Raw genomic sequence first — 14,266 nt, 5'->3', positions numbered from 1 at the left:
TTGGAACTGGTCTATTATGTCAGTGGCATGGGCCATTCATTTCATGAAGCTTGTAAACAAAAAAGAAATTAATGAAATAAAAGCTTCATCAGGGCTCAATAAAAGGGTCTCTTATCTTTGACTGTAAACACTGATCAGCCACAACATTAAAATTACTGACCAGTGAAGCTGATAGCATTGAATATTTTTGGTAAAATGCAATGCTTGGAAACATCTGGTCCTGGCATTCATGCAGATTCTACATTGGTATGTACAACAAATCTAAACTTTTCAAAGACTCCCTGATTAAAGCAGCCTTTTCTAACAAGGGAATCTACCCACCGTAAAAACTGCTCAGGAGCAAATTGGACAACATGAGAATGAACCCAAAGTGTTGACCTCGCCTCAAATCCCCCCAAATTTCAATCTGACCAAGATTCTAAAGGATGCCCGCAGAGCGCCCATCTTGCAACCCCCTGGACTCCCCCTTCTCGTACATCTGACGTCTAAAGAGCTTGTACAAGGTGTTGGCTGTTACCTGTTTTTTATCAACCACTTTCTTGCTCTTTCATTGGATGTTATTCTCTTTTCAAAGCTATTTCTGTAAGTTTGATGGGCTAAAAACGTCATTTAAGTGGTTGAAAACTAGGCCCGAGATTTCAGAGAAGACGTTTTGATTTGAAATACTATGCCAAGCGTAGGTGTATTAATGAGGGCTGCATTCCACTTAGAGAAAATTTTGCTTATGTTCATGTTCTACAACTAACCAGCTTGCACAAGGGCAGAAGCGGACTGCTGCCCATATCAATACACCGGACACCGTATACTGAAGTATTTGCTTATATATCGCAGATCATATCATCATCACAATATTCAACAATGATATCGCATATCTCATGTTTTCCTAATAACGTGCAGCCCGACTGTAAACTATTTTCAAAGTATTAGTACTGGGTTACTGAGTAATGAGGTTTTTTTTGGATTGATCCTAATAATTGCTGGTGTAAACCTTTCTAGTATGTACAAAATCAAACTGTAACAAACTTTCTTTTTTCTCAGTTTGAGAGGATTTTAAATGCCTGCCATCCACACTTCGCTTACCTTGTTTTCCGTCAGCACTGTACTATGCAGAATCTTTGAAAAATAATATCTTAAATGGCAGAGGAACAAATAGTGGGTCACCAGCCAGCTCTCAACAACGAACGTCTTTGTCTATAATAGACAGACAGATTTCTTTCCCTCAGCGGTCTACAGTTTAAACTGTTCAACCCATTTTGTTCCCTATGAAGATTTTTTTGTATCAGCCACATTTGTCAACACTTTAGTTTACACTCCACTAGTTGTCAGTCATTTGACACCCTTGGCAAGAATTGAGCAATCTAATAGGAAAAAAACACACACAGCTTGTGTAGAAGATTTCATTTTTTTTCCCAAAGAAAGTAGTATTTTCGATTCATGTGGCATCTGTATTTTGCCATGTAAACATTTTGGTGCAGTGGGTGTTAAGGTCAGCTATGTGTTTTTGCATGTAAAACATCTTTAAGTGGTTCGGCTGTACCCTCACCGAGCTGGTGGGCCTTTCTGAGGCTGGAGAGGGAAGCATTAAGTCGGGCACATTCCTCTTCATTGGCACCAAACTTCTGCAGAAGCTCACACACCTGCTCCTCGCTCATCTCCAGCAGGCCCTCCAAAGTCACCTCACCTGGGCTCATCTCCTGATGATAACGACAGCACCACAAAACAGGCACGTGCAGCATTAACACATGGAGGTCTTAGTTTGCACTGAAAAAAGCTGTGGAGACATGATTACGATGTGTTTTGTTGGTTAAAGGGGAAAAGGAAATAGTGGCTTATCTTTATCATGTTTTAAAGCTGGAGTGTATAAAAAAGAAAGTTTAAAGAAAAATTTGAGCTCTTTCTCTTTAAAAAAAAAAGTGAATTTTTAGTTTAAATATGTTGATGCACCGAGGTCTCATCGAGTTCTCAACACCAGACAAGAAGCAGGGTACACACTGGACAGGCCGCCTGTCCATCGCAGCGCAAACACAGAGATACTCACAACTCACACTACAGGCAGTTTACAGTTTACAGTGAGAGGAAGCCGGAGCGCCTCGAGAAAGCAAGTACCTCCACAGAAAGGCCTCAGCCAAAATTCAAACCAGAAACCTTCTTGTTGTGAGGTGAAAAGAAGAGATATGGCAGTGTGGTAGAAAGCAGAAAGTGCCTACTGCTTGTTCAGAAATAGTAGATAAAAAACTTATTAAACTGTTTTTGGATAAGCCTTTCAAAACAGCATCTAAGCTGGGAAACAACTGAGAGTAGCACCTTTTTCTATTTGAAAATCTTATAGAAGTGCTGATAATTAGCATTTAGTTATTAATTTAGCAAAGCCCACAAGTAAAAGCCAATACTGGACGAGGATGTTGCTGTAAAAAAACTGATAAAGAACATATAAAGTTGAAATTTAAAAAAAAAAACAAATTCTTAAAGGCAGCATTTCAGTATACTAAAAAATAGATTGGGTAATAAATAACAATCTCTGTTACATTTTCAAGTCGGAATTTGTCATTAGGATTAATAAGATAAATGTGTTATCGTGTAGAAAAATTGTGCCACTTTATTTGGAGATAAGCCTCACCTGTGTGACCTCTTTCCTTAAGTTGACAATGCGGAACCAGTGTCCGAGGCGAGGGAAGTCCTCCAGCTCAGTACCGCGCTCCTCTAAGGCCACTTTGCACTTACAGGACAGCTGGCGGCTAAAGTACTTTACCAACTTCCCCTGAGAGAGAGAGAGAGAGAGAGAGAGAGAGAGAGAGAGAGAGAGAGAGAGAGAGAGAGAGAGAGAGAGAGAGAGAGAGAGAGAGAGAGAGAGAGAGAGAGAGAGAGAGAGAGAGGGACAAATGCAGAGAAGAAAAGGGCCTTTTTTACATTCTGACAAATTCTTTTAACATTTTCATGCATTCAAATACTTTTGCTGCACTTCAAAAAAAGATTTATAATTGCTGCTGTCAGTTTGTTTGAAGTACAACATTTTAAAAAGCATTTAAAACATTTCAGCAAAATGAATAAATTACATATTCCATTTACCATACACTAAGCTAGAATGTGAGTGTGTATCCTGGCTCAAAATAACAAACTCTCCTTTGTTTTAGAATAGCGTCCTGACGCAAATGCACAAACTTAAATGTTGATTTTGCAAAGAATATCTAATATTCTATAACAATTGAGTTCCAATACAAAATTTAAAAAGATAATATTGTTTTATAAGAACTTCTGTGCCCGATGACCGCTGGGATAGGCTCCAGCCCTCCCATGACCCGACTGACGGATTAAGCAGGTATAGAAAATGGATGGATGGAAGAAGAATTTCTGCTCTATGCAAGTGTTCAAGTCTCATGTCACACCTACGTTTGTACCATGCACGCACAATTATAAGTGAGTTTCTGACAATATCTCTAATACTTTTTAGGTGAAACCACCAGACTAAGTTGCAAAAACTACACAAAGGAGAAATGTACAAATCAGCTACCAGGGACCCAATATTCTCCACTTTGCCATCATTTTTCAGAAGTCCAACAGACATACAAGCTGTCAAATGTTCAGACATGGCCAAGATAAAGAGAGCTAACACATGAACACCAAGGAAAATTCGCAAGTGGAAACATTAATTTTCACTAAGGGGCATTCCACCACTTTGGGAGAGGACCCAGCAAGGTAAGCCGGTTTCTGGAAGATTCTTTCCTCGAGCAGTGGTACAGCACCCACAACCTTTCAACAGGACCGTGCTTTCTAACACGTCCAATCCAACACTCCACTGTTTGTTTGGTTAGCAAAGGTTATCAATTAATGACCTTTATCACCCAGCTAAATTCCTACTGAGAACTTGTCGGCACTTCCAGAACACAAAATGCGCTGCTAGGCAAGAAAATCCTCCTCTTAGAACAGCATTTGAAAGGTTGCTGTAGCAGCTTCACCCAAAATTGACCATAAGATGACGGGCTCATGGTAGGTGCTGACAAGAAAAGTGACTAAATTAGTGACTATTTTTTAAGAGATAAACCATTTATAGCAAGAGTTAACATTGGTGTTCCCTTTAAAATAGAACCCTAATTAATTTGTTAAACATTTAGTTTTTATTCAGAACTATTTTTTTCTACTTTGATCCTGAAAAATACAGTCTACTTACTATTGCATTACTTGCCAGAATCTCCCTGTTCTGCTCCCGAGCCACATACGTACTCCAAAGAGTCTTCTGACCTTTTGCATGTAAAATGTCGTGACTTCATCATTTAATCCTGTTTGACATTTTATGTCAAAATTTGTAGTGTATGAATGTCGAGTTAAGGCCAAAAACGTGTTGTGATGTCACAGCAATATTTGACATTTGTCCTTAGACCACCTAAATATCATCAGCCCATCTTTTTGTGTCAGTATGAACAAATAGATTTTAAATACATAAAAAAATGTGGGACGGACAGATGGACTGAGGACAAAGCTCTAAATTTAATGTATCATGCATGTATTATGTTTATCTCTTACAATGTATTCATATGCAATTGGATCAATGGATGAAAGGATAAATAGAGCAGTAACCTTGAAAATTAAGCAAATAAATGTCTCACTAAATTAGATTTAACACTAAAAAGATGTTCTTGTATTAATTTCAATGAATGTATAATGATTGCAAAACACTTTCATTTCATTTGTTGTTTACTTGAAATAATTATTTTTAGTAAAACTCACCTTTTATACAAACTATTTGTGCATCTGTTTATTAATTTATAATGGTTTTATTGCACAACAGTGCATTAAAGGATAAGATCAGTCTAGATATAAATACCCCCCTTCTGCTCCTCAGTCAGTTTGACCTCCATCTCTCACAGACGCTTAGCTATGTGACGACTTCACATACAGTCTGTCGTTTGAGTTACACACAACAGACAGAGGGGAACTGGCACATTTGGGACTGAGACATGCCAACCGCAAAGAGAGCTGTGTATGCTGCAACGCATAGCATATGTTCTATATTATGGAACGAGGCATTTTGCAATATAGGGGAAAAATCAGAATGTGTCTCATATTGGCAAAACATGAAATCAAAAAAGACACATTAACAGACAGCAATGAAGGGATGAAAACAACGTCTGTACACCTAAAAACATAGATAGTCAACTTGAAAAGTTATAAAGTGACAATGTAATTTGATAGTTCATCCCATCAGCCATTAAGGTTGGAGCATGTTGTCTGTAACGCTGTTCTCTGTGCTATACAATTGTGCAATATGTTCAAAACTTTCACCTTTTTGGTCACCTGCTATTTTGTTATCTTCCTTCTGCTGCAGTGACGAGAAAATTTCCCGGCTGTGGGATGAATCTATCTTATCTTATCGTATTCGTATCGTTGTCATCCTTGTGTATCTAAGTATTGCTACATCATCAACAACACATCCCGTGGGGTTTTTGTGACCTGACAACTTTCCCTTTTATTCATATTGTACAACACAGAGCTCCAAAAACACAGCCAGACAATAATATTGATGAGGAGATAACAAAGAAAATAGCTTTTTCTGTGCACAGCATAAATATGTAAGTCTGAAGGTACAGCAAACTCAAAGAGCAGAAATAGCGTGCCTCCTCGTGCTCACCTCCATCCAGCTTCAACTTCAGTAAGAAGAGTAAACTCTTTTTCTCTTGCTTTGCTATTAACAGTAAATTCTCATAAGCAGTTCTATAGTTCACTTAAAGAAATTAGATAATATTCTACCAGATCTTTTACTTCTGTTTATATCCCAACCAGTAAATAGGACTTTTAAAAGGCATTATTTTCCCCAGTTGGAAAGTCATATTTTCCCATATGCCATTGAATGCAGCAACAGCAGTTTTTGGTCATTAAGAAGCCCTCAAAAGAAGCCCTGCTGTATGTGTTAGTATTAGCTAGCAGGCTACTCACAGCATGCTCAGTCCTATGGTAATAATGTGCTTTAAGGGTTATTGAGTCGTACAGATCTTAAAATAGGCAGACGCTGTGGAAGAGTGGTATGGAGTTGAGTGGGTGGATTACTCCACGCCCTAAAACGTGTCAGTGTGAACAGAGGTGCCCGTTCATGGTGGGAAAAGGAGCTGTTGTACTCTCTCTGTAGTATTTAGACAAAAGCTAGTCACACAAAATTCATTAAGATCTCAAGACATTTCAAGACAAGGGCATTGTCTGCTTTAAAGCAATCCATGTTGTCACTGATGTGTTTGTTTATGCTGAGACAATTTGTTCTGACTCTGTAAGACTATACTGCAAGCCTCTCACCACTACAAGCAGGACACACAAGTGTCTTTGTTACTGAGCAATTTTGGTTCGAAATAGTTGGTCTTATCGAAAAATACGATGGTAAAGTAAGGTCCAGGCCCACAGAGACTGACGTGATGCTTGAGGACTTAAGGATGATGCATGTGGATGGCCCCATTCCAAAAGTACACCTACAAAATGACTGCTAGAAAATAGACCTGGCCTACATCAGTGCATACCAAAGTAGAAACCAGTGGAGGAGGGACCAGCGAGTCACCTCTGAATGCAGAAAACCCTACAGTAAAAGCTGCCCACGACTGCTAACGCTCTGCCTGATAAGGCAGCTGCTCAGTCCACACCTACAGAGAAATACACATTTACCCTGCCTAAATGTGCTGATCTATTACTGTGTCTCATACTTTGATATCAAATGTATCATGTAAAATCAAGAATATTTCGAGCTGATTTTATACACATGTATAAATGATCAGGTAATCCTATCAATTTTTCAAGTAATTCTAAATATAAGCTTGTGGCGCTGTCAGTCATTTTATCATTTACAGAAGTCCAGACCGAAAACACTGAACTATGGACTCAGTTACAGGATATTTGTTTTGTATATTCATGGTTACTTTAGGATGTACTATAGTAACCTGTGGGATTCTCTGATCTAACTGATTACTTTGGTTTTAACATACATTAGCCAAAGCTGTCAGTGGTCCAGTGCTGGAGATAAGAGAATACATTAGGTTTATCCAGGCTTTATCTTTCACCATCATGGAACATATTCACTTTTAAATCTCTTCATATTTGCATCACATTAAGCAGTGTCATGGAAGTTCTTTATTGTTTACCTAAAAAAGGCAAATATATTAACCTGTTCCTATCTGTTTCCAAACATCTTGTACTAGTAGCCTTTTTGGTGTAGTTTAGTTAGCTTCAACATGCAAGTGATGAATGTGAAAATACTGCTGCTTTTTACCCATTTTTGGGTGGCTCGTTCTGGCTGAGAACTCACGTCACTGTTTATAACAAAGAACAGTCATTCCTCACCGGACAGGCCACTTAAAACCATCAAGGTATTCATTGTGAGCATGCGAGCTGACTATATCATAACATTGAACACACAACTTTTCCTAAGTGCAGCCCATTTTAAAGATTATACTCCATTTGGCTCTAACAGTACACCCTTTCACATTATTGTGGAACATTAGATGCAACTAAAAGATGAAAAGAAACGATAAAAGGTGAGTTAATTCCACCAGGCTCTTCCTTTAATAAGCATCTACAGTTAAAAGCAGCTGACCATTTATTTATTTTTTTTTTTTGCCCATTTTGTCTAATACAGTTACACCCTTTTTTCACTAAAAGATATCAACACAGGTGTACCGCTAAAAGAAAGTAATTAAATCCTGCGGTTACTCAAAGTGTGGGCTTTGCGGTATTTTCAGTTTCATTTGTTTTTTGTTCAGTAAATGCAGCATGTACATGGCTCTGACAAATCTGATTTTTTTCCCCCCACAGTAAATGCCCCATCTCATGCTCAAACAATTGTTTCAGGGGCAACAACTTAAAAGTAGCTTGCTTCATTCCTCTGTCTGAATGAGCTGCTCCATCAGTTTTCATTTTCAATAGCACAAATACAGCACTTTATTTTGGGTGCATTTTTTTAAGTAAAAATAGTGTTTTTCCTGTTCTCCAAAGCACTTTTATATCTCACAATAGGTAAAATAGAAACAAAATACCAGGACCTGTAATATACAGCATAAATGGGGATATAGTGTAAATCCTTTTCACTTAAAAAGTTGATACGTTAGAGAAGAGTTGTGTGGTACAGACAAGGCAAACATTATGAGCTCTATTAATTTCTTTATGTGGCTTTATATAGTTCTTAGAAAGAACTAAACATTCTGAATGAACCTTTTTAAAATCAAGGGGAAATCAATCAATGCATCTCCAGGGAAATACTGACATATTCACAGAACTAGAGTTACTTCCAGTAACTTCAAACACATTAGGCAGGGCAATCCTTAAAGCTACAACAATATGTTGGGATGGCATCATGCTGAATTTCAAAGACTGGGTTGGATAAGTCATTCTTATAAACATGACTTTCCAGGATGATTTAGCAATTTAACTAGGCCACGAGCCCCACACGGTGGGATTGAGAGCTAAAGCCACCATGCAGACTGGTAAATCAATCAATCAGTGGGTTGTTTCTGTCACTTTCAGAAATTAAAAGCCGTGGCCAAGCATAGTGAAAACCATTATGGACACACTGCACGGCATGTGTATGATCATAAGCTGCTAGAACTTACATGATAAAAATGACATGCCATAATTATTATCATCTTTACCTTCTGTCTCTCCCTTTGTAGATGCATTGAACCCTTCTGCTAAAGCTTTTGGTTTCTCATAAATTATCATGTTATACACAATCAGTGGTGGACAAGCTGCTCAGATCTTCTACTTAATTCTGGAGAGTAGGATATTTACCAGTGCATTCAAACCGTCACATGAGACAGGAAAATGTCTCAGGAATGTGTAGTTCTTAGTATACAAGAATTCCAAGTCTGGTCCTAAAATTAGGGCTGCACCAATCCGATATTTGGATTGGATATCGGTACTGATATAGAAGTAAATTCAAGTTCGGGTATCGGTTACAATGGACCGATCCACATCGCCGATTTTTAGGTTTTTTTTTATTTCCCCCTTGTCCTGTCCTGGAACCCCTCTTAGTTGGGGTTTCTCAAACATCAATGCATCAGCTTTTTGCTGTGACTTGAGGACAGTATCAGAAAGATGTGGAACAATATGAGCTGTGGAAGGAAAGTTTGGTTTTTTTCAAGGAAAGTTTTCAATGCTCCAGACAAGAAACTCGATGCTCAAAGGAAGACTTACAACCTTAAAAAGAAAGCCGTTGCTGGTGAGGACTAACTCGGTTTATGACATTTGTGTATGTCATAAGCTTTTGTGGACATTATTAGTGTATTCAATTCTGCAGCAACAAGGGAAGATAAAAGCTTTACACTTAGTGAAGTCACTACCACTAAAGAGAAATATTTGTTTTGTGCCATTTTCAATGGCAAGTTACATCACTTGTCAAGCTTCTGATTAGCTTTGTTCTCTAAGCCATGCCTCTCACATCCAACTTGTTAAAAGGAAGAAGCCAGCTCTTCACAGAATTACTCTGTTGTCGCCCGTACTGATCACCAAACATCTTACATCATTCTGAGCCTCAGAGGATGTAAGAGCCAGGTGAACAAACTTTATATTTGAAGGTAATGTTCCAGCAAGACTTAACAAAAAAACATATTTGTAGCAACCACTTTTTATCAGGCTTTTTTAGCAACTTGAGCCAGTTAAACACCGGACTTCAGAAAGAAATTGTGTTTCAATGAGGAATTTGTTCCAATTCTTTACGGCTGGAGTAACAATTCATGTGTAGCTTTTTTTTGGGGGGGCAAATTTTTATACTATACATTTTATTTTAAAATATATTATATATTAGAATATATCATTCTAACATATCATATATATATACAATATATCAATACATAATTACAACTGTCCTTTGGACACTTATTAATATTAGCTAATAACTAAGCCATCTCCTGCTTGATCCCCAACATTTGTTCAAATTATGTGTTGCTCCTTTAAAAAACTCTTGAACAAGATGAGCCTGTATCATGCTATTTCCCTTTGAGACATGAGCTACACCGACCTCTTCACAACTGCTGTTCTGTTAATCCTGGTAAACTGGAACACTTAATGAATGTACAAAAAACTGTCACTTCCACTGCAGCTTGTTCTGATCTGTACAACTACAGCCATGTACAAATGTCTAGGATCCAGAGACAAAACCTGCTCCAGCAAAAACTGGTGCAATTCATGGGTCCAACTTCCCTTTAAGTAAACGCACAACTGCACAACTTGCAGTATCCACATTTAGCTCACTGATCTGCAGCATACTGTGGTAATTAATAATTCAATAACCAAGCTGGTTGGTTTGTATGTGAATTAGGATTTGGGAAAAAAAATATCTCATGCATGCACTGAGGCATTAGCATTACAAGTGGCATGGAGATGCAGAGGTCTTTCTACATGAATAACTGTTTACATGCCAAATGTAGTCAAACATATATACCCTGTTAAAGCAGGCTAACAGTGTATGCTGCTGTTTGCAGCAGACTTTAAAGCTGGCAGATGTTTAGAGACATGTATTTGAAAATGAAAAGATTAAAAGTTCAAACAGCAAAGACAGATATTTGTTAGTCTACCCGTCCCATAATGAAAGTCACAGGCCTTTCTAACTTCATACAAGTACCTCAAATCCAAATCAATGGCTTAATTTGTCATTGTGTTTTCTAACTTAGCTATTTGTATTTTAGATGACACAACTGAAGTGATGGAAAGCTGTTCTAACCTTTATTAACTAGAGTAGATATGAATTGCAAATATCAGTAATTCAACTGAACCCAGTCAAAAAAAGAGGATTGTAGACATTTATAAAGTCATGCTTTGTGACACAAAGACAAATTATTTTCTTGTAACTACTTTTCACTTTCAGATCTGCATCTGAATTCTGACTAGTCTCAATTCCAAGAGATCTAAACTCATGTGAAAAAAAATATCAGATGTTTCAGAGCATAATACAGAAATCATATGGTGCTTACACAAAATTACCACCTCAGATGAACAAAAACACTGGATTATTATTTTTATCATTTTTAAAATGTTATTTTTTGACATTATTTTATAATTCAACAGCTTTTAGAACCACCAGCAACCAGCAGCAATAACTTGCAGTAATGTTTTCCTGTGTGACGTAATCACTAACTCACTTCATTGTGGACAAATTTTGTCTCACTTTTTTTTTTACCTATAGTTCATTAAGGTGTGCAGGCATTATCTTATCAGTTCTACAAAGGTTCTATGGTCCTATTGGGCTTTTCTGTCAGGTTGAAGTCTGGACTCTGACTGGGCAACTCACGACTTCAGCTGTCAGCTCTTGGGTTTTTTGCAGTTTTTCTGAGCAAGAAGTGTAAACTTTCTGGAAAGTCCACTTCTGGGGTAAATTGGCAGCTGTCTTGAGTGTTTTCCAATAATCCTTTCTTTTCCCTTCCTTTTAACTGTAGATAATCTTTCTAACCATAGAATGATGGACTAAGGACTGTTTGGAAATGACTGTATGACCATTCCCAGACTGATGAGCAGCAGAAGTTTCTTCTCTAAGATCATTGCTGATGTCCTTCTACTTTGTGTAAACACACACCTGAATGTTCCAGATCAGCAAACTGACAAAAAAAAAGAGGTGTTCACACACCTCAATTAATCACATGCATTTAATTTGCAGCACCTGGCTGCTACTTCTGCTCTTCATTCCTATTGAAGCAGTAGGGGAGTGTTTTTTTCACAGTTTCTGCATTTTGGCTTAATTATTGTTATTTATTTTTAATTTTTTTAATAAATACTGAAATGTGTCATGTGTTATTTTCTTCTGAGATTACCCAATTTTAACACCAGTGAAGAACCAGTCCAAAGTCTTAAATTAATTTTCATCGATTCAAAAAGACAAAATACCATATATTTACTGATATTTGTCTATCTTATATACCAGTAACTACCACAGGGTACACAGCTGTCTCATCAGCCGTAAATCTGTGCATTGCATGGAGTCAACAATAAATCCAGGGATGATGGGAAAAAAAAAAAAAAAAAGAGTCATGACCTGAGAGGTGTTGGACCTTTCACCGTAAAGTTTCCACACATTGGCATTTACTGTGTCACATTGTTCTGTTACTTCTTCCTGATGCCGTTACCTTTCTCAGTTTTATCCCCTGAATCCAGACACATTTGCAGCAAATTGCCCCATCGAGATGTTTCAATTCATTACTGGCTACACCATCACATAAATAAAATATTGTAAATATATTATATATAATTAAAATAGTAGTCAAGGTAAAATAGTAATCATTTCAACTTGAGACTTTATCTGTTTCATTATCTGTATGAAGACATTTTTCCACATAAAAACTATCCAGGACAGGTTTAAGTTGATGAATATTCTGCAAAGTAATGCAAACAATTACCTGGTTATTTTCCAAGTCAGTAAATCATATTGCCTCATTTTTTAAATGTGCCTTTCTTTAAAGAGATTCTTGGTGGCTGACACAAACCTCTTTTGGCCTCTCCCTTTATCAGGGGTCACCACAGTGAGTTGATCTTGCATCATTGATTTGGCACATGTTTTACACCAGATGCCCTTCCTGACGCAACCCTCATCATTTATCTGGGCTTGGGAACTGGGCTTGTCTGGGCACTCACACTCACGCCTAGGGGACAATTTAGAGTCACCAATCAAACTAACATGGATGTGTTTGTGGGGTGGGAAGAAGCTGGAGTACCTGGGGTAAACATGCGAAGTCCACACAGAAAGGCCCCAGCTGGTAATTGAACCTGGAACCCTCTTGCTGTGAGGTGAGGTAGCTAAATAAAATGCTTAAATATGGTAAATACTGAACTTACTGTAAATTTACCAAGGGGAAAGAAACTTTAAACGGAAGCACTTTATTTATCTTTTTTCATCATTTGTGAAAGAACTGGAGAGCATGCAGTTTAACACAACCAGAGGTTATGTTAGGCTTTGCATGTAGTCATTCAGAACTTTAGTCATGGTCAGATAACAATTTGTATGACCCAGTTTTCCACGAGCATAATGAAATCTTCATTCTTCTAAGCTACAGTGCTTCAACGGTTCTTTAGAGCTTTTGATCATCTAAAAGTTAGTAGAAAAATTCCATGGTCCCACCTCTGAAGCAAACAGTAGCTGACACCATCTTGTTTGAGTGAATACGAATAAACTGGTTCTGACCAAAATTTCTAATGTATGAAACACATTTGATTGTGTCATGTGTCTGCATCTATATGATACCATAAAAAAAAAAGCACTCATTCATCATGAGTGCTGATCATCAGTGTATCCAAGGGATACCAACCATGTGTAATTATATTAATGGAAGCCGGTGTAATACTTCATCCAGGTAATGGTATAGGATGCTATTCTGGGTAAAGCTTTTGGCTAGAGCAAGGTCCATACTCAACGCTCCTGACAGACAGCGTCTGAGGCACAATCTGTGTATCTTTAGGGAAAGAATAGAAAAGCAGAAAGTTTGTCAAGGAATCTCCCATACACACCACACTCACGATAGATCAGGATAAGGAAAGCTTTGTGCATGACTGACATTGTGACCCAAATCTTTGTGTCAATAAAATGACGGTCATTCGGAAAGCTTCTTCAGCTCAGTGGATCTGAGGACAATGGGACCATATTCAGGAGTGACTCTTTAGTTGTACTTTGGAATTATATGGGAGTGTTGAAAGTGTGTTCAATCTATTGCTTTTTTTTCTACTGAGCATTTCTGTCACACATTTGTTTATTACATTTCTGGTGATAAAAAAAAAAAACCTGAACCTTATTTCTGACATAAAATACGTCCATCTACTCACCAATAACAGTTTGGTGAAAGTCGGCATCCTTCGGAAGCTATTGAGATTACTCGAGAACCGCGTATATCCATATAACTGGGAGAGAACGAGGACATTGACGATACAACCTCTAAATAAGGCTTTATCTGTCTTTATTTCACCAATACTTTAATACGAATGAACACAGCGTGTCTATTACGTCATCCCAGTAGACAAGTGTGTGGAAAGCCCTCTAACAGCTCCCCGATAGCCGCCAATAACAGCAACACAGCAGCTATGAGCTAACAGTGCAATAGTACGTGTTCATTCATTCGTCTTAAAGTATTGGTGAAATAAAGACAGATAATGCCTTATTTAGAGGCTGTATTGTCTATGCCCTGTTCACCGCTGACTTTCACTGTTATCGGTGAGTAGATGAACATATTTTATGCCAGAAATAAGGTCCAGGTTTGAACTTCCCCTTTAACTCTGTCTCAAGCTGTAGCATGTGTCTATTTTCAGGAAACAATAAAAGAGTTAG

General features: G+C 37.8%; 3 protein-coding genes across 5 annotated transcripts in view; 2 read left to right on the top strand and 1 right to left on the bottom strand.

Moving 5' to 3' along the window:
- hspb8 (heat shock protein b8) overlaps positions 1-14,266 on the top strand; it is a 480,000-nt gene that overhangs the window by 188,756 nt on the left and 276,978 nt on the right. The window lies entirely within an intron of this gene.
- The window catches only part of ksr2 (kinase suppressor of ras 2), a 116,636-nt gene that overhangs the window by 98,340 nt on the left and 4,030 nt on the right, over positions 1-14,266 (bottom strand). For all 3 annotated transcript variants that reach the window (XM_072387428.1, XM_072387427.1, XM_072387429.1), the window contains exons 2-3: positions 2,618-2,758; positions 1,544-1,694 (exon numbers count right to left, since the gene is read on the bottom strand). In XM_072387428.1, coding sequence (XP_072243529.1) covers positions 1,544-1,694; positions 2,618-2,758 — 292 coding nt within the window. The remainder of the gene's footprint in view (positions 1-1,543; positions 1,695-2,617; positions 2,759-14,266) is intronic.
- Positions 1-14,266, top strand: part of fbxo21 (F-box protein 21) — a 286,959-nt gene that overhangs the window by 269,911 nt on the left and 2,782 nt on the right. The window lies entirely within an intron of this gene.

This window comes from Leuresthes tenuis, unplaced genomic scaffold (assembly GCF_036924035.1).
Source record: "Leuresthes tenuis unplaced genomic scaffold, fLeuTen1.0.hap1 SCAF_6, whole genome shotgun sequence".
Classification (NCBI taxonomy): domain Eukaryota; kingdom Metazoa; phylum Chordata; class Actinopteri; order Atheriniformes; family Atherinopsidae; genus Leuresthes; species Leuresthes tenuis.
This window is presented reverse-complemented; position numbering and strand designations above follow the sequence as displayed.